Below are 20,620 nucleotides of genomic sequence, written 5' to 3' on the forward strand. Positions count from 1 at the left end.
ATTAAATGATGTTTTGTATCTATCTAGTTCATCTATTTGAACTTGGCCAAAATCCTGATTTCATATCAAATTTTGAAATATTGTTGCATTAAGTCTATTAATTAAATCTTTTTGTTGGGAAGGGAATCTAATCCATTGTAATACTTTGCTTATGTTTATAATTAATGACTAATCTTGGAACTCCTCGTTCTTTTTCTGCCGCATTATTGACATAGAAGGCAGAACAACTCTATGGAGATTTACTTGGTCTAATTAATTTTTTGTCTTGTAAATCTTTGATTTCTTTATGCAGTGTTCGAGTAATTCCTTATTCATCTATATGGTCGCTTTTGTTGGTATTTTTTCTCATCAAAGTTTTTAATATAGGGAAGACAGACTACATGTTGTTTTCTATCCCAAAAGGCGTTGGAATTGTTGAGCATAGTCTGTGAAAACGCTTTTTCTAAATTTTAATGATTTCTTGAATTTTTGGAGTTTCTAATTGTTGTTTTTTATCCTTTCATGTTTCAATTTCTTCTTTTAAGAAATGATTGTCTTTTCTTATTTTAACGAGATTTATTTTTGATATTGATAAGTCTTTTAAATTATTAATATCTTTTATTAGTGGGGATTAATAATTTCAAATGTTACTCTTGTCCTAAATATTTGTTGTAATTCCCTTATTGGTTACACTAAAAGGGTAAATTTTAGTGATAAAAGGTGTACCTAATATCCGTCTTGATCTAAATCTTTTGCTAATGTTGATGTAGTAAATTAGTAATTACCAATATTTATATATATATGTCATAATCAATTAAGTAACCATTAATTATGTAATGTATTAATGCAGTAACGTTATAATTAATTATGTAATCATACTATAATGTATGTTAATGAATTAAGTAATCATACATAAATCTTTAACGTAATATTATAATTAATTAAATTTTTAATCATTTAATCATTTAATTAAGTTTGTACTACTGTTTATAATAAAATGTTTAATTTGATAGTAATTATACTATAAATCTATAATGTAATGCTATAATAATTAATTTTTAATTATTTAATTGTAATATATAACTAATATTATAACTTATAGGTAATTATTAATTAGTAATCATTATGTAATGCTATAATTAATTATACTATAAATCAATTAAGTAATGTTATAAAATTAATTATTAAGTATCTTTACTATAATGTAATGTTATAAACTTAATATTGTTAAGTTGATATTTAACTAGTAATTAAATTTATTAATGTTTATCAATCTATCATATATATTATTATTGCTAATTTACTATAGATATACTTAGAACTTGATAATTGAAGTAAAATACTAAATATATTATTATTCGTCAAATATACTATTTTATTCAAAAATAGTTCTTTTAATAACATTAAAAATTTAAACACTTTTAATTGGATCATAATTCAATTATTCACTTAATTAATGAAAACTTTTTATATGTTGTAATTTATATGTAATAAGTATAATTGTATTAGTATATTTATTTAATTAGGTTATTCTAAAATTTAATTTTTTTCTATTTTATATTTAAAATATAGAAACCCCCCATTATTCATATTTCACAAATTTCATTACAATCCAGGTTCCAAAACAGGTTCTAAACGTCAAACAGGTTCTAAACAGGTTCCAAAAACAGGTTCCAAACCGGGTACCCGTTACAGGTTCCAAACAAGGTACCCTTTTTAGGTTTCTTTTCCAGGTTCCGGTTCCGGTTTCCTCCACACACAAGAACGGAACCGGAACCGAAACCAAAATCGTACAATATCGTTTCCAAAAAATTAGAACCGAAACCTACTTGCATAGTGCCGTTCCAGTAGATTCCAATTTCTGTTCTAATTCTACCCCCAAGTTTCGATTCTACACCCCGCTCCATGCTCACCCTTGCGTCAAAAAGTTCCCTAATGCTATACCTTACACTGTAACATCTGCTTTTATGCAAGTTAATTCAAACACTATTTAATACTCTTGTTAAATTAAATTGATCTTTCCGTCAAACTTTTGATGGAAAGTTGAAACTTTCAAACAACATCCAGAAAGAGAGCCGCATAAGCCTGTTACTCCGTTCCTCCCATAACATCTTTTTCGCAAGCATGGGTTCCAATCCTTGCCATTTCAAATTTCCCACTTTTTCATTGTTCTCTTTTCCTTACTCTTGTCTTTCATACTTCGAAAAGCCAAAACTTGTTGCGTTGGGCCTTCCTTCAGTTTTGAGATGCTTCAGACGTGTTATCATCCCCAGACAAAACTTTCACCTGTAGGTTTTATGGCCTTGGTCAAAATGCTTATTGGTTCTCAATCTGGTTCACCAATTCAAAGAAGAACTGTTGTTTGGATGGCTACCGTGACAGACCAGTCAGGGCAGGGCTCGATAGTTACTCTCCGGCGAAATGGTGCCATGGTACTAACCGATGTTGATGATTCGGAATTTGATGGACTACACTACCTCTACTGGTGCTAGAGCAGAGAGCTTTTGGATACTGGAAATCTTTTTTAAACGATGCAGATGGTAAAATTCTATGGCAAAGCTTTGATTATCCTACCGATACACTTCTTCCAACCAACCTTTTACAAAGACACACGGTATTTCAATTAGGTAAAGGAAATTATGCTTCGGGTATTTTTGTGTATTTTGATAATGATAATGTGTTGCATTGATGTATGATGGACCCGATATTTCAAGTGTGTATTGGCCTAATCCTGATTATAATGTGTGGCAAAATGGAAGAACATCGTATAACAGTAGTAGAATAGCTTTTTTAGATGAAACAGGCAGTTTCTTATCAAGTGACAAGTGGCAATTTAGAGCTTTTGATATGGGCTTTGGGATCAAAAGAAGGCTAACTATGGATTATGATGGGAATCTCAGGCTCTATAGCCTCAACAATTTGACAGGATCATGGATGATTTCATGGCAAGCTATTATGGAGCAATGTAAAGTTCATGGGATTTGTGGTAGAAATGGGATTTGTGTATCTACACCAGAGCCCAAGTGCTCATGCCCTCCAGGCTATGAGGTAACTAAACCGGATAATTGGAACAAAGGTTGTAAGCCTAAGTTCAACAGAACTTGTTCCAACTTACAGCAACTGAAATTTATCGAGGTTCAAAAAGTAGATTTCTATGGGTTTGATCTCAATTACAGTACGGCTACATCAATGGAATCTTGCAAGAAATCATGCTTGGATGATTGCCAGTGTGAAGCATTTAGCTATAGGCTGAACGGGGAAGGGCTTTGTTACACAAAAAGTGCACTTTTCAATGGCTACCGTTCTCCAACGTTTCCAGGCAGCATATATTTGAAGTTTCCAGTCAGTGTTGAGGCATCAGAACCTGATAGTCTCAATGGCAGCTGTCCTGTATGTCAAGAATCTATAATTATGATGGGATCACCTTCCATGTATGACACTACTGGCAAGAGAGTGAGATGGATTTATATGTACTGGTTTGCATTAGCTATTGGTGCAATTGAAGTTATCTTCCTTCTATTAGGTTGGTGGCTCCTTTATAGAAGACATGGTGTGCCATCTTTCCAAGAAGACCGATATTGTGCACTGTCAACTCAGTTCGAGAGATTCAGTTATGCTGAACTCAAGAAGGCAACGAAAAATTTCAAAGAAGAGACTGGTAAAGGAGGTTCCGGGGCTGTGTTTAAGGGTGTTTTGGGAGATGAAAGAGTGGTAGCTGTCAAGAGACTAGGAGATTTGTATCAAGGAGAAGAAGTGTTTTGGGCAGAAGTGAGTATAATTGGAACAATCTATCACATGAACCTAGTGAGAATGTGGGGGTACTGTTCAGAAGGCAGACATAGACTCTTAGTCTATGAGTATGTGGAAAATCAATCACTGGACAAACACATATTCTCACCAGGTTTTCTGGCATGGAAAGAAAGGTTCAAAGTTGCCTTGGGGACAGCCAAGGGTTTAGCTTATATTCACCACAAGTGCCTGGAATGGGTTATTCATTGTGACGTGAAGCCTGAAAATATTCTTTTGGACAGTGAATTTGAGCCCAAGATTGCAGATTTTGGGCTGGCTAAGTTGTCTCAGAGGGGCAGCTATGGTTCTGAATTCTCTCAGATTCGAGGAACGAAAGGTTACATGGCTCCAGAGTGGGCTCTGAATCATCCGATTACTGCCAAAGTTGATGTTTACAGTTTTGGAGTTGTGATTCTAGAGATGGTGAAAGGAATTCGACTTTCGAATTGGGTGGTAGAGGATGGTGAGGAGCACCAATCGGACTGACAAGATACACCAGATTGGTGAAAAGGAAAATTCAATGTGGAGAGAACACATGGATAGAGGACATGGTGGATCCAAGTTTGAATGGAAAGTTTAGTGAGAAACAGGTTGCAGCATTGGTTGAAATTGGTGTATCCTGTGTGGAGGAAGATCAAAACAAGAGACCAACAATGGATTCAGTAGTCCGGACCCTGTTGGAATGTGAAATTGAATCTGAAGTCCCCAGTCCAGGCAATCACTAACTGCACTTCAGCTGTAAACATCTTCCCCTTTCTGGCTAGAGTATATTTTTGTGCTTTCATGATTAGGATACTGATGGGACCTGGACAATGAGGGTGTAGGAAAAGTGAAATAAGTTAGCAAGTAGTGGATTGAGGGGATGTTGGCAGGAAACTTCCATGGGTTTAGGCTAGGACAGGTGGCGATTGGAGGTTGGGATAACAAAGGAATTCAGTTACAGAGAGAGAGAGAGTTGGAGGATAAAAAGAGAGGGAGGGCACAGATTAGGAAAAAGAAGAATATTGGTAAATTGGGAGGAGCTAACCCTTGAAGTTAGCAATTAGGGAGGAGCTGGCCCTCGAAGACCAGCTGGTGCTACTGTTTTACTGTTTTATTCATACAAACTCTTTGTTCTTCTTAATCTCTTTATTATGATTAATATACCATTTTCATTATTTTGAGCTGTTGTGTTGGATTGATGCTGAAATATTGTTGATTGTTGCGTCTGGGTAATTATTATTTTGTATTTGAGATGTGGGTGTTGCGTGTGAGTTGTGAAGAGGGTGGTAAAGTGCTGGGTTCCATCAGATACACAGTTTATCATGTAAGATCAGCGTAAAGGATTTTGCAGATGTAGCATATGAAGTGAATAAAAGAATGCTTATATTCCAGAAAATAACAATTTTGATTATGTTGGACAGTATAAGGTCATCAGAGAAAAGAAGAAAAAGAAATTATTATAAAATAAGAGGAAAAAGAAGAAAGAATTAAAATTGCGGGTTTTTTATTACTGGTAGCCACAAAAACAAAAACATAGAGGTTATTAATGTTAAAACTGATTGTTACCAAATTATGCATTATTAAGTTGAACGAGTAAGATATTTTATCATATTTGACCAAATTAGTCTTTTTAACATTCTGCTGCTTGTAATATAGGTGTATTTGATTGGCAAGCAACAGTATTTCTCAGTGAATGAGCAGATTTTCATTATACAAGTAGAGAATAAACAAGAAATTGACCATCCATGACTGGAATCATCACTTCAAACAGCTTGACAAACACTGGCACAAAGAAAAATGAAAGATTTATGTCTTTCAGATCACGGAAAAAATGTATTGTTCATGGCTTCATGCCATTACTTGCAGATACAGATTATGCACAGAGACAGAGAGAAAAGTTAAAAAAAAAAATATATATTTATATATATATATATTATATATTGAACGGTTTAATTTATGAGAAAAAGAAAAAAAATTGTTCCTGGCAAGATTGTAAATAATGATCTTACATTAATCAGTTATCAAGTTAACCCATGATAAAATAAAGCCACCTAACTGAAACAAATCAGGACAAGGAGATAAGTAGATACTACGATTCAAAGTCATTTTTCCTCAATTACCTAATCTTACGTTAAAATAAATATATAAAAATGTCTTCACATATATGGGTGAATATATCCAGTGTCCTTTCCTTTACATTTGGTCTTCAATTAAGCAAGTCGGAATGTTATAAAGCCCCCTCGTGGTCCAACGATTTGTTGAATGTCAATTTATTTAGTCATTAATAACTATAGTTCCAATCAGGAAATAAATTTTATTTATATAAGTCGAGACATTATAATACTTGTTACAGGAAGCAACCTTTTAGGTTTTATCAAGCTTCAGAAAGATTATTCGAGAGTTAAATCTTTTGCAAAACCCCCCACAATGAGATTCTTGATTTGTTCATTCTCTTGATAGTAATACCAGTGGCTGGGCTCCAGCATGGTCACAGGGGTTGCCAAGTTTAAGCCGCGGAAGCTCCTTGGCTGTTGCAAAAGAGAATGATTTCCTGGCTTCACCAAGGGGACATTCTCTGGTGGGATTTTACGAGGTTGGCACTAATGCATATTGTTTTGCAATATGGTTCACTGACTCTGTTAACAGACGGTGGTTTGGATGGCCAACAGAGACAGGCCAGTTAATGGAAGGGATTCCAGGTTAACCTCCATGGAAATGGGAATCTGGTCTTGACTGATGAAGATGAATCAGTAGTATGGTCAACTGACACATTAACAAATGCAGGTGTCGAAGCTCGGCTTCTTGAAACAGGAAATTTGGTGCTGGTCAACCAAACCAAGAGGGATCACTGGGAGAGTTTTGAATTCCCCACGGACACACTCCTTCCATCTCAGCCATTTACCAAGAACCCAACCTTGGTCTCTATGAGAAGTCGAGGCTACATACTTATCGGGAGTTATAATATGAAATTCGATGATAATAAGTTTGAATCTCATCTTCAATGGCTCTATTGTCAAGTGTCTACTGGCCAAGTTCAAAGTTGACCGTATTGAGAGTGGCAGAACCACCTTATACAAGCACCGAAAAGCAATTCTAAATGATTTTGGACATTTGAATCAAGTGATAATTTTGTATTCAAAGCAACTGATTATGGAGTCGGTCCAAAGAGGCGCTAACATTAGATTATGATGGAATTTGAGATTGTATAGTTTAGATGATTCAACCGGGCTATGGAAAATCTCATGGATCCCTGTTGCCTTATAATTGCTATGTTCATGGGTTGTGTGGTGAAAATGGTATTTGCGTTTACAGCCCCGCAATCAACTTGCATTTGCCTGATGGTTTCAACAGAAATGATCCTCAGACTGGTCCAAGGGTTGCTCTCCTTCGTTAATCTGATTGTGATCCAACTAAATTGGATTTCATGCAGCTTAATAACACAGATTTCCAAGTATAGACTTGGTTACCAATGCTAGTCGCATTTCCTTCAAGAATGCAGGAATCGGTGTCTAAGTGATTGCAAATGCAAGGGGTTTGGATATTCGACAGATGGAAATGGCAGCTGTAATCCGAAAGGTACTCTCTAAATGGCTATCGTGTAACGAGTAAAGCCCTCAATATAGCATATAAAGATTCTTAGAGGAAGAGTAATCTCTTCTCTGGAGTAGGGAAGGTGGGGACAAATGACTTGAATTGTTCAAATGAAGCTCTTGTTCTTGAGGTAATGATGCTGGGGGGAGGAAAACCAGCAAGAACTCGTACATCAAATATTGATTGACTTGCATGTCGAAGTTCGATTGGTTAGAGAGATTGTGCATGGTGGTATGTTTCAGGCCAAGCACAACATGAGGAATTGGCAAATATGGGATACACTGTACTAGCCATGGGCTTCAACGTTTCACTTATGCGGAACTGGAAAGGGCAACAAAGAATTTCAAGCAAGAGATAGGAACTGGGGGCTTTGGCAGTTTACAAAGAGTTCTGGAAGACGAAAGAGTATAGCCGTGAAGAGACTGGGAGGTGTTTGCAAGGAGATGCTGAATTTTGGGCGGAGGTGAGCATCATAGGGAAGATCAATCACATGAATTGGTGAAATGTGGGGATTTTGTGTGAGAATGAGCACAAGTTGGTGGTTATGAGTATGTGGAAAATGGTTCACTGGATAAAATCTTATTCAGTGATTCAGCCAGCAAATTAGACTGGAACCAAAGATACAACATTGCAGTAGGAACTGCAAGGGGTTTGTCATATCTACATGAAGAGTGCCTAGAGTGGGTACTCCACTGTGATGTGAAACCTCAAAATATACTGTTGGATGATCATCTTGAACCAAAGTGGCCGATTTGGTCTGTCAAAGCTGTTCATAGACCGGCATGACACGGGGTTTCAAGGTGCGTGGCACGATAGGATACTTGGCTCCAGAATGGATGATGAACCAAAAATTGATGCAAAAGAGATGTGTACAGCTATGGTGTTGTCCGTTGGAGCTATTGAGTGGAAAGACTGCCTCGATTTTAATCAGCTATCCTCACGACGAGTGCAATAATTTGGTACAATGGGCGACTAAACACACATGACACCAGAAGGCGAAGGAAAGTAATTGATCCCAGACTGAAAAATGAATCCTACGAGGAGAAGATTGATAGAATGATAGAAGTTGCTCTGCTGTGTGTAGCAGAAGATCGTCATTCGAGGCCTCCAATGAGCAAAGTTGTGGAGCTCTTACGCATATGATGAGTCAAACCCAGATGAGAAGAGGAATGATTGAATTCTAGAATTCCAGGCTTAAGATTTCCAGTGTTTCCTCTGGGAAAAAATATGTAATCAATAAATGTAATACCAACATGAAGCTGCAAAGATCATTACTATTCTTCTTCATTAAGCATGGTCTTACAATTCCCATTGTAGACTTCAATCTTTAATTTCATAACAAAAAAAACTATCTTTCACCAAATCTTCTTCGCATGAACCACAACAATGTAGTTTTGCAAATATATCAGAACAGCAATCTCATTTACAAAGTGTGAAAACACTGCTTCTTGGGTGTAATCAACTCAAAACTTATTATAAATTATACAAAACATCTATGTTTATCCCTGATGATCATTTGATATGTATAAGCTCACATATGGTTTCTCAGTTGATTATTCAAAAGCAGCAAATGGATTCAATTTTTGTTGTATCTAACTAATGAAATTGTTCTTCATCATCAGAAGAACAAACCAACAATAATCTTTACCACCAGCAACTTGCAAATATAAAATTGCTGCTACAAAACATGTAGTTTTCACAAGACAAACATAAATAATGCTGTGGTCTACTATTATAATAATAGATCAAACTTGATCTTAAAGACTAATTCTTTACTTACGTGTTCGACAGTGGACACCAGCAACTTGCTAATGGCCTTTTGTAGCAATACAGCATGTAATTTTCTTTTCAAAACAAATTTAGAGAACAATTCAGAATCAAATGTGACCTTTTTAATCTAATTGGTAATGTATTGAGCTGACCTGCTGACTGTTCTTCCAAGAAGGAAGCCTGCGTTTATTATCAAACTACGCACGGTGTGCAGCACCACTTCCGTCATTCGGGTACACCGTGCGCAAGTTAGTAGAACCCTAGAGGGTATAGAAGATCATCAGCACGTGAAAAATATCTCCCACGTGATGTAACATAAATAAACTAAGGGGCCTGCCTACTAATGTAGCGACAGCACGCTAGCAACCTGTGAAGATCAAAAGCAGAAAAGCCACTTACTAACGTCTCTTCTTAGGGCGTCACTCCTTCTCTCTGCGTCGGTTCTCCGCCTCCTTCAATTGGTACGCTCAGGAAGAATCATTATCGTAATCTAATACCAAAGCAGCTTCTTTTTTAACTTCATTTAGAGTAGATTTAACATCCGTCTTCATTTTCTCTTTAACTTCAAAGCAGCTCTATTTCTTAGAGAAATAAATGTCTGAGTATTTTGATTGTAGTTAGATCTTTAGCAGATTTGTCGACTTAATCTAGTAGGATAAAATGGCTGGTTGTGTATCGGGTTTTGGGTTATCACATGTTGTGAATGTGAAAAAATGAGGTCGTATTGGGGAAGATATGGAATCAAAGTTGATTTTTTATGATGGTAGATTCAGAAACTTAGTAAAGGATGTGGCATTTCCAGTTTTTGTGGAAAAAATAGTAGTAGAAATGTCTATGTGAAGACAAAACGGAGGTTTCTTGTCATGAGTAATGTGTCACAGTCACCTGCTGAGCCACAATCTAATCTAGCAACGACTATAGTGACAAAAGAGGGAGATGATGGTAGCAAAGGAAGAGATTTTAAAGTTTTGGAGGCAAACCATGAAAATAAAAACTGATAGTGTGGTAATGGTGGGGACATGTTTGATGGTAGAGGAGGAAATGGGAAATTTAACAATGGTAGAGGTGGTGGTCGTGGTGGCGGGGGCGATGACAGTGAAGAAAATGATCAAGAAGAAAAGGAGTTTGGACCAATTATGAAATTTGAAGAGGTAATGAAAGAGGTGGAGGCTCGAGGAGCTAGTCTTCCTTCAGATATGTACGAGGCTGCTAAGAATGTCGGATTCGCAAAGTGTTAATACTTAGATATTTGGACTGCAGGTAGCCTCAATCGATTTAATTGCTACAATTCTTGTAAGCAATTTTGCTGCTTTGTGATAGGTGGTTTGATGTTTATTTTAGGGGTCGAGTGGCCTTTGGATTTTGGTGAAGTCGTGGGGCATGCTGCGAAACCGAATGTTGGCTGATCCATTTCCTCTTCAAGATTGGAACTGAGGTTTGTGACTTTGTTTGATATTTCTTTATGCAAAACCTGATATTGGGACTATGCGTGTTAAATGACTAACGCTAGGTGTTATATTAAAATAATGCAAACTCAATAATTATAAGGCCTACACCATTATTGAGGTTTCGACAACTAAAGGCTGCTACTTGTTGAGGTTGTGGCAAATTTCTGTTATATCAAATTTATGGTGTCAATTGCTAGTTTCATCTCAAAACTTACCACCATTAATTCATGTGATGTAGATTGTCATTGATTCTTGTTGTGCTACATTTGCTGAAGTCCAAAAGAGGGGCAAAGACTTCTGGGCAGAATTTGAGTTGTATGTCCAGATCTTTGGTTGGGGTGGTGGTTAACGTTGCATTGGTTGGTATGTTGGCACCTTATGTGCGTATTGGGCAACCATCTGTTTCTAAAGGGTTCCTTGGACGCCTGCAACAGGCATATGGAGCTCTTCCTAGCAGGTTAATAATCATTCTAACAACAATTTCCAAAAAAAAAAAAAAAAAAAAAAATTATCTTGTAAATAAAATTTGGATTAATTTCTTCAAACCCTTGGTCTAGATATTTTCTGATTTGAGACTTATCATGGCTAGCTATATGTTCCCCATACTATTTATATCACCATCTCATTTGTAGCTATAGTACATGGTAAATTATATTCTACATGTCTGAAGTCATAGTCTTTTGCAGTGTATTTGAAGCAGAAAGGCCAGGATGTAGATTTTCTGTAAATCAGAGAATTGCTACATACTTTTATAAGGTAAGATTTGCATCTGTGTTAAATGATTGAAGTAAATATACTGCTGGACTGTTATTGTTGATATACATATTCTTTTTTCAGGGTATTATGTATGCAACAGTTGGATTTGGATGTGGTATTATAGGCCAAGGAATTGCAAATTTAATAATGACTGCCAAGAGGTTTGATTTGATCTATATTTGAATATATCCTGTATTTACCTGCTTAATGCTATTTCAAACCTTTTTGGTGTTCACTTCTTCTTATGTAGGGTAATGTAAAGAGTAAATCAAATGACTAATGTTATTGAATTATTGAGTGAATACTTTAGTCATTTTACTGAATTTCCCAGTATTATCAAGAACTGTGTTACCTAGAAGATTATTTAATATTGATGTTTGCCTTGAGAAGGCTCTTTTTATGAAACCCTTGCCAATGATTATTAAACTTAACAATATATTGTTATATTGAGTACATGACAAGTTCTTTTGTAGACTAAATAACAATTGAACAAGCCAAATATCAGTTATAAGGAACACTGCAAATGGATAAAGCAATAATGTCTATGCTGTGTAAATTTCTGTTAAGCTGTGCTACTCTATTCCTTACTTTTAGGAAAAACGGAAAATATATCATGATGTTTCTGCAACTCTTTGTGATTGTTCAATCAACCTTAAAATCTTTTTTTTTTTTTTTTTTTTTCCAGAGATGATACACATCTAAATAGTGTCCTCTTAGAGTTATCTAATTCCTTAGTGATTGTGAATATAGATCTATCATGGTCAATTGAGACTCTTATCTTTAGTCATAATAGTTTGCATTTCTTTATATGTCATGCATTATGCTTTAAATTTATATTTTACAGAAATAGAGCGGCTCTGATGTTTTCTGTCATAAATAGCTTATTTCTAAGTTTCATCTTTTCTTTCGAAGTGAATGACTTCTCACTGTATTTTTCTCTTTCAGGAGCTTAAATAAATCAGAAGAGGACATACCTGTTCCACCTCTATTGAAGAGTGCAGCACTTTGGGGTATGCCTGCCTTTTCTATTTCAACTTTTGCCAATCATCAGCCTAACATGATCTTGAAAAAGTTTCGAAAATAACGTTGGTGTAGAATTACTGTTCTTGCCAATCATCTTAATTAATTTGGAGGGTTTATTCATTCTTGCCAAATGTCCACTTGACATTGCAATGTGGATTCCTTTACCATGAATACTTATCGAGATTGTGCTCTTGAATAGAAAGACAATTATTTAGCAAACAGTGAAGATCTCTTCTGTCTGGCCTTGTCATTCTGTTGTTTATCTTGTTAAAGGTTATGCTGTTTTATCTAGCTATTCTGTTCCAATGATTGGCTTGTTCTTCTCCTAGTAGCAGGTGTTTTTCTTTCAGTTTCGTCCAATACCCGCTATCAGATCATTAACGGACTTGAGCGCTTGGTCGAAGCATCACCGTAGCAAAGCAGATGCCACCCGTTGCAATGGCATTCACTGTGGGTGTGAGATTTGCCAACAATGTTTATGGCGGCATGCAATTTGTAGACTGGGCTAGATGGAGTGGTGTGCAGTAACCGTGCAAGGCTCTCATGTTCTCTTAAATCGATGCTCAATTTACATGCACAGGCAGAGAGGCAGAGGGCAGTTTACTCTTGTATTGTTCTAGGACTAAAAAAAAGCATCAGAAGTTTGATTTCCTTGAAAAAAATAAAATGGGCGAGACCATTAAATTTTTTAAACATTATTTTATTTCACACATGGTGATCATATTTATTATAAAAACAAATGTGATTAAAGATAGTAAAGATATGCCTAGCTTTTCAGGTAAAAGGATAAAAAAAGGACATTGATTGATGATCAAATGGTTATGACCAATGTTTTAAAAAACCAATCCGGGGTGAAACTGTTAAAGTTGTTGGGTCTCGGTTAAATTGGGTGACAACTTTAAAAATTAACAAATACCCTTAAAAATCACAATTAAGTCTCTATAGGTTTGAAATTTAGCAAACACACTCAACTACAAATCGACGGCAATTGGTTGATGGCGATGAACTAGATCTAGTCGAAATCGGTTTGATTTCAGCTAGATCTCATTGACATGGCGTCAACATTCAGGTCAGATCTCACCGACGTCGGCATCAACACCTCCCATCACCCCAAAAATTCTCCCTTCTTCTCCCGACCAAAACCACCTCACCCACCCCCGTTAGCCTCGCAATCGTTGGCAAAAGCCGGTTGTTGTCGCGCGGCAGGTTTTTCATTTCAACGATTCACTCACCAGAGATCAACTTTGCACCACGTTGCACTCATCGGCACATTCTCTCAAAAGCCCCAACATCTAGCCTTCAATTGTTCGCCGATCATCATTCTAAATTTAGGGTTTTGGTGAATAGGAAAAATGTTAACCCGGCTCGATGAAGCTTCAGATCCCGATTAAACAGGCCAAACCGGGTTTTAAAGCAGTTGTTATGAAAATTAATATAACAATTAAAAAATTCTCTTACCCACATTCAGGTTTAACATTTTCTCACTTTAATGATCCATAATGCAATGCAACTAGAAAATTGTTAAAATAATAGTCCGGTATAAGCTGTTACAAAAACAGAAATTTCAGTGTTATTAAAGAATCAAGTCCCTACTACAGAAAGAGAAAATCCGATAACTTTGATAATTAGTGCAAACTGCAAAGTCTAAATAGGATCCACATTTATGAGGTTGACATACAAATAACACAATAAATAGAATTACCATCTCTCAGCTCAGTAGTTTACTTTGTAAGCAATAGGGAAGGAGGAGGGGTGGACAGATGGAGAAAGAAGACGATCCCATTTATTCAACTCCTTTTCGGCAAAGCTCTCACTCACTTCCTTCACCTTATATGTTTGCTCCTAATATTTCTACAAGATCAAAAGGAGGATGGAGAGCCGTAAAATATATCCGGGTAATGAAATGGAAATCATTTTGTAACTAGCATTGCATTGGGTATCATTACATTTTATTTATTTTTTTTTCGTAAATTTTCATTTCATGGATTGTTTGTTGTTTGTATTGTTCAGGAAAAGAGACGTTCGAGAAGTTGGCTTCGATGAGTTTGATCGCCAACATTAGTTTATCTAATACCAAATATAATATGGATGGTTACTTTTGGTTAATGTGGTTAGTATTTGGTCTGGAACCTCTAATTTGGCAGCTATACCAGGTGCTTTGATTCTGATACATACCTGGGCAGGTTCCGCACCCTCCTCTTCGGCTCATATCCTCTTTCCTGGTACAAATGTTCATGCCATAATATCAAATTTAATAAGATCTGGAATGTCATCATTATCTTTAATGTTCAATTAATTTCTCTTTAATTTCTCATTATAGTCTTAATGTTCAATTAAATAACCATCACATGCCTTTGGATGAATTAATGTAAATATGTATCTTTTGTTGATTATAATCCATTAGAAATTTAGAATTCTACTTTGAACCTTGGAACAAGACTGGTATATTAAGAATCTGAGATTTATTTGACAGGGTATGGGAGATGACCATGACGGCATGCATACCTACTTTAGACCGCCACCCTGCAATGGAAGTCAATGCCAAAAGTCTGAGAACTGGCAACTAGGCATCCTCTTTGCTGCTCTGCATTACTAGCCATTGGATCGGGAGGCATTAGACCCTGCACACATTGCCTTTGGGGCTGACCAATTTGATGTCTCAACAGAGAAGGGGAAGCATCAACTAGAGAGCTTCTTCAATTGGTGGTACTTTTCATTTACTTGGCCTTATTGTAGCTCTTACTGTGGTTGTCTACATTCAGACTAATGTCAGTTGGATTCTTGGCTTCGCCATACCAACCGGCTGTTTTTCTCTCTATAATCATTTTCTTGATCGGCTACCATACTTACATTCTCAAGGAGCCTCAAGGAAGTGTTTTTATTGACATGGCAAAAGTGATCACAGCCGCTTTTAGGAAGCGCAAAGTAACTGTTGCTTCAGTTTCAGAACCCCCTTTACGATCCTCCTTTGCCCGCATCAGACTCAGAGACGACAAATATTCCACACAGTGATAGATTCTTGTGCCTTGACAAGGCTGCTGTGATACTTAATCCAAGTGAATTGGATGACCAAGGCCAGGCCAAGAATGAATGGAAGTTATGTAGCTGCTACAAGTGGAACAACTGAAAATGTTGGTAGGAATGTTTCCAGTTTGGGTAGCAGGAATCATTTGTTCATAGCCATGGACCAAAATAAACACAACTGGAATGCTTCAAGCAATTCAGACTAATACAATAATTGGGGGTTTCAATATGCCACCATGGTTGGATGGGCTAGTATCAATGCTTTCACTCTCATCATGGATATTCATTTATGAACGTATTATGTACCTCTGTCGTAAAATGACAGGAAAGAAAAGAAGAATGACAAATGAGAGGAAGAATTAACACTGGCATTGTGATGGCAAGTCTCAGCTTATTGGTAGCTGGTTTTATTGAAAAGAAGCGTAGGATCTGGCTTTAGAACAAAAGTCATTTAAGTCATCTCTGAGTATTTTAGCTGGTCCACAATTTTGCTCTCAGGTTTGACAGAAGCCTTTGCCGCTGTGCCTTATGGAATTTTTAACTACAAAATTGCCAGAATCAATGAGGACTGTTCGGAGCATTCTTTCTGGCTTATCAATTGCAAGCTATTTGAACTCCTTCTAGTTAATGTGATCATGGAATAACTGGAAAAATGGAGCTGCTCCATGGCTTGGTGGTACTGATCTTAACAAAGAGTACCTGGAGTATTTCTATTTCATGATTGCAGTCATTGAAGTATTAAATCTTATATATTTCAATGTCTTCGCATACCGTTTTTTGTCGAAAGAAAAAGATCCCAATTCCGAAGGAGGAAAAGCAGGAGATGTAGAATCTGTTTAACTTTAATGTTCAAGTTCCACATCAATAATTTGGGTCCTTCCTCTTCTTCATCATCTCTCAGACATGTTGTACATGGTCATAGACTATACAATTTCGCCTCATGTTATTACATTTCTTTCTTTATTTAGAGTTCTTGTTGGAAATTAAATTAAGTATATAAATTTTATTAGTATTTTTATGCTGTTTGTATTCTATTATAGATCGGAGTTATCACGTAGATAGATAATATTAGTATTTGATTTATTTAATTAGTGTTAAGAGTTTAGTTTTTTTTCAAAACAAGGTGTCCAAACCAAGACTTATCTTATAGATGATTAACGCAGCACCACCACAGTCATGATCTCCAGTTTTAGTTTAATTGATATATAGGATTTAACTCGTGCATAAATCAATGTATTTGCCAATTATATGCGAGAGAACTGAGAAGAAAATAAGTGAAACTTTCTTCCTTCCTCTTGTGTTATATTGACTTGATTATGTTGGTATTATATTTTGTGTTATTTTTTATTAACATGAAATGTTAACATTTTTACAAAATATTATTTGTATATTATATTGTCTTTTTCAATACGAAAAATATTGTGTGATATATAAATATTATTAATGTAAGTAAAATATAGTTATAGTACTTATAATATTAGAAAAATAATTCTTCTTTAGTTTAAATTTTAATCCACAATTGGAGACTTAAATTTGATACAGAGGAGTTTAGTAAAATCCAAGCTTAATTAAGTAATTAACAGGGTGCCACCCAGACAGACTGGACAACAGTTGGGTTGTACACGTGTCACTCTCTGAGAAGTTATCCCCTGCCAATCCAAACAAGAAAGAACCTTAACGGCTATATTCACTTCTTCCCGCCCTTATATTTTTCATAAACCCTCCAAAAACCAGATCGAGCTACAACTCTCCAAGCTTCAATCTTGATTCTCTGCCTTCAGCAACCCATAGCAATGACTAAGATCGACGCTCTCCGTCGATTCTTTCTCCCTTGTCTCTTCCCCAACTCCGCCACTTCCTCCACCGCGCAAACAACTCCTCTCAAGAAACGATTCAGCACCTCCTTAAGAGACGACTTCAACGAACCCTCCACCACCACCAATGCTAATCAAGAAGATCAAAACCCAAACCAAGATCAAGAATCAACCTCTCCCGAAGATAGCGTCACCTCTCTTCCAATTGCCTCCTCTCGCCCCTCCAAGTCCATGGTAATCGGTACCATCTTCGGTCAACGACGTGGCCATGTCTGGTTCTGCGTTCAACACGAACGTCAATCTACAAAACCCTCTCTTCTCCTAGAACTCTCCATTCCCACTCACCAGCTCGTCAAAGAAATGCGTTGCGGACTTGTACGGATTGCTCTCGAGTGCGCCCGACCCGAACTCTGTTCTTGCCCGCTCAGATCTGTACCGGTTTGGATAATGTACTGTAATGGGCGGAAGGTGGGTTTTGCGGTTCGGAGAAAAGCAAGCGGGCAGAATCGTTTGATGTTAAAGACAATGGAGTCCACGACTGTTGGTGCGGGTGTTATTCCAGCCGGGTTCGGGACTTCGGGTTCGGAAGCGGAGGAGATCATGTACATGAGGGCGAATTATGAGCACGTGATGGGAAGTGCTGACTCGGAGTCGTTTCGTTTGATTAACCCAGATGAGTACCCGGGTCAAGAGTTCAGTGTGTTCTTGCTTAGATCAAGGTGATTAGAGAAGGGCTTTTATCTATGGCTTCTTTACTGTTTGATTGGTTTTTGGGTTAATTTGGGGAACAGAAAATTAAAGGTTTTTTGGATCTTGAAAACGTTGCGTTTTCCTAGCGTTTTAGTGGTAGAATTCTTTATCAGGAATTTTGGGTTTATTAGGTAGGGTAATCTTGGTAAAGAATTTTTCCAAGTAGCTCTTTTGCGATTTCAATTTTTGGACACTTTTGTTGAGATCAAAAGTATGGAGTATAATGTAGTTGAGTATGTTGATATTGAGTTCAGTTTAGGGTTTAGTCCAACATATTTGTCTTTAGGACTTGAAATTCCTTTGTGTATTATATCACAGTGAGAAATGAATTCTTCAAATTTTTTTCAGTTTTCCCTCTTTTTAATGGCTTTTCTGAGATGCTAAGGCTATTTTTCAAGATATTGAATGCTAAACAAATGAGAAACGATCATTTATAGTAACAGAAGCTGAAAATGCCAGAAATTAAGACCCCAAATTTAGTTGTTTACATATTCACTTAGCCCAAACCTGTTCTAACTTTTTCATGTTCAAATAACCCCTTCTTCTTTCGCTATGAAACTGGTCCAAACAGTGTAAAAACCACTATAGCTTAAACTAAACGTTTTGCTAGTTTAATTTAGTAGTGATGATTTTACTCCTCTGTTTGATTACTTTTGCTATTTACAATCAAAGGCACCGATCATTAGTTTTAATTGGAAAAGGGGTTTTCTGCTTATGATAAGCATCGCTTCCTGTAGACTGCTAGTCCAAATTTTTAAAACTTTACATATTCAACTGAGCTTGGCAATTAAGCTACAAAAGAAGAATGCTGTGAGGTCCCTTTTCTGGTTCCACGAATGGTCTTGGTGTAAAAGCATTACCACGCACAAAACGCTGGAGTTCAAACAAACCTTTTTGGCTCAAAACTATTTGCTCTTGGCAACATAACCATGGACCACTTCCAATTAACAAAGCATCAACAAAGCAAAAGGCAATCAACCACTTGTGGCTGCAATTGTTTTGCAAGTTTCTGAATGACCAGTCGTATGTCTTATATCAAACAGCAGGAAGAAAGCCTTTTAGAACCAAAATGTCCAAAACCTCCTTATATCTATGTGAATTCCCAGAGTTTTGTGGCATGCTTGCTGGGTATTTGCTGCTTCCCCTATTGCATAAAGTTGCAATCATATACTATCATTCCCTCAGAAAGATATTTTATGTTACAGCTGTATTGATTTAACAGTTTCTAATGCTAACAAATTTCAGGTCTTCATAAGGAAAAATGAGAAAGTGGAAAAGAGAAAATATCTTTTTATGGCTTTTAACCTCCACCACCAGATTTTCTTCTTTTACTATATATTGGAATTTATAGGCCTTGAATATTTGTTCACTATAGTTTAGCACCTTCTCTTCCCTTGTTCTGTTTGCAACGATGTTGGAAGGAAAAGCTGTGGTGCGAGAGGCAGACATGCCAGAGATGTTGCAGAACCATGTGATGGAATTAGCTTACCAGGCTCTCGATCTCCATGAGGTCTCCGATTGTCAATCAATTGCTCATTACATCAAACAGGTCTTATTTTAATCCTCAGAATATTCTCCTGCAGTATTAGTATATATGTAAAAATATTTGTTAATGTTTGGTGGCTTTAAAAAAAATAATGAGAGTGATAAAGTAGTAACTAGTGGATCAAAAGTGAGTATGTCTGCAGGAAGCAAAATAGAAAGATGATTTTCTTAAAAGAAGAACAAAGCATTAAAAGATCTGAAGTTTCACTTTACTGTCGAATCACAAGACCTGATCACCTTTAAGTTATTCTCTGATCTTCAACAGTTAAGGATGTCATCATGCAATCTGCTTTGCTTTATTTGTGTACGTAGCGACCAGGTCGCAAGTTTCCTTAGAACTCTGATTTCCAGCATTAAATTTACCTGCAGAGTTTCTTCCCCTTTGAAGCAAAAAGTAAAAAAAAAAAAAAAAAAAAAAAATCTAACAGAAAAAGATTTTCAAGGGTCCTGTATATCTCTTTGTGGCACAAAGTTCATATTAACTAGAGACATATGATGTGATTGTTGAGCTTTTACTCAAGAAAAATATATATTCTGAACTAATACTCACTGACTAAACAGAACTTCGACGAAGCTTATGGACCAGCATGGCATTGTGTAGTGGGGAAAGACTTTGGATCCTGCATTACACATTCATGTGGAAGTTTCATTTTCTTCCGCGTGGAGATGATGGAGTTTCTTGTTTTCAAGGATGGCAAGGACTTGGCTGAAAGCAAAGAAGAGGCTATTGGAGTGCTGCAAAAATCCAAGAAAAACGATCCATAGAACATATGATTTAAGCTATAGAAACTTAATTATCCCTCCTAGTTTCCAATATTATTCTTTATCTCATACCATAGGTAGTCATGGATTGGATATTTTTTGTTTCAACACAGCATCAAAACTGTAGATGATGCTAGCTGGTTTTTTAGAAATATATCTGATAAACTGAAAAGATTTCAATATAAAACTTTCAGCCTCCTTCAAGAACATGGCTGGGCCAAATCTAACCTAAATGAAGAAGAAAGAAAGAAATAAAAAAAACGACATGCAAATGCACGGATAAACCTAGAAAAATTTACCAAACCGTAGGTGAATATGTGTAGCCATCATGCACAAGTAGATTAGCTAAAAAGATACAATAACAAAGTTTTGTATTGTCAATAAGGA

At 36.4% G+C, this 20,620-nt stretch overlaps 2 protein-coding genes and 3 pseudogenes across 3 annotated transcripts; all 5 read left to right on the forward strand.

Moving 5' to 3' along the window:
* Window positions 1–2,103: 2,103 nt before the first annotated feature.
* Window positions 2,104–4,514, forward strand: LOC116126248 (annotated as a pseudogene).
* A 2,937-nt stretch (window positions 4,515–7,451) lies between these two features.
* On the forward strand, window positions 7,452–8,327 carry LOC116126250 (annotated as a pseudogene).
* A 1,444-nt stretch (window positions 8,328–9,771) lies between these two features.
* On the forward strand, window positions 9,772–12,866 carry LOC116126251 (annotated as a pseudogene).
* A 4,289-nt stretch (window positions 12,867–17,155) lies between these two features.
* LOC116126239 (protein MIZU-KUSSEI 1) lies at window positions 17,156–17,899 on the forward strand. Its single transcript, XM_031411942.1, has one exon. It carries the CDS (start codon window positions 17,156–17,158, stop codon window positions 17,897–17,899), a length of 744 nt encoding a protein of 247 aa, XP_031267802.1.
* A 1,353-nt stretch (window positions 17,900–19,252) lies between these two features.
* Window positions 19,253–20,417, forward strand: LOC116126268 (dynein light chain LC6, flagellar outer arm-like). 2 transcript variants are annotated; one of them, XM_031411964.1, is made up of 3 exons: window positions 19,253–19,475; window positions 19,737–19,790; window positions 20,033–20,417. In XM_031411964.1, exons 1-3 carry the CDS (start codon window positions 19,338–19,340, stop codon window positions 20,234–20,236), a joined length of 396 nt encoding a protein of 131 aa, XP_031267824.1. In that variant the 5' UTR covers window positions 19,253–19,337; the 3' UTR covers window positions 20,237–20,417. The 2 variants fall into 2 exon arrangements, with proteins under 2 accessions (XP_031267824.1, XP_031267825.1); XM_031411965.1 differs by lacking the exon at window positions 19,737–19,790 and having other exon boundaries at window positions 19,277–19,475.
* The last annotated feature ends 203 nt before the right edge of the window (window positions 20,418–20,620 follow it).

The sequence above is a fragment of the Pistacia vera genome, unplaced genomic scaffold, assembly GCF_008641045.1.
Source record: "Pistacia vera cultivar Batoury unplaced genomic scaffold, PisVer_v2 Contig178, whole genome shotgun sequence".
NCBI classification, from domain to species: domain Eukaryota; kingdom Viridiplantae; phylum Streptophyta; class Magnoliopsida; order Sapindales; family Anacardiaceae; genus Pistacia; species Pistacia vera.

What these genes read in the sequence shown, in the direction of transcription:
- LOC116126239 (XM_031411942.1), top strand. Translation starts at nt 17,156, where the DNA reads ATGACTAAGATCGACGCTCTCCGTCGATTCTTTCTCCCTTGTCTCTTC.
- LOC116126268 (XM_031411964.1), top strand. Translation starts at nt 19,338, where the DNA reads ATGTTGGAAGGAAAAGCTGTGGTGCGAGAGGCAGACATGCCAGAGATG. An exon ending in TTGCTCATTACATCAAACAG is followed by an intron (nt 19,476 to 19,736) that starts GTCTTATTTTAA and finishes GATCTTCAACAG; the next exon opens with TTAAGGATGTCATCATGCAA. An exon ending in TTTGTGTACGTAGCGACCAG is followed by an intron (nt 19,791 to 20,032) that starts GTCGCAAGTTTC and finishes CTGACTAAACAG; the next exon opens with AACTTCGACGAAGCTTATGG.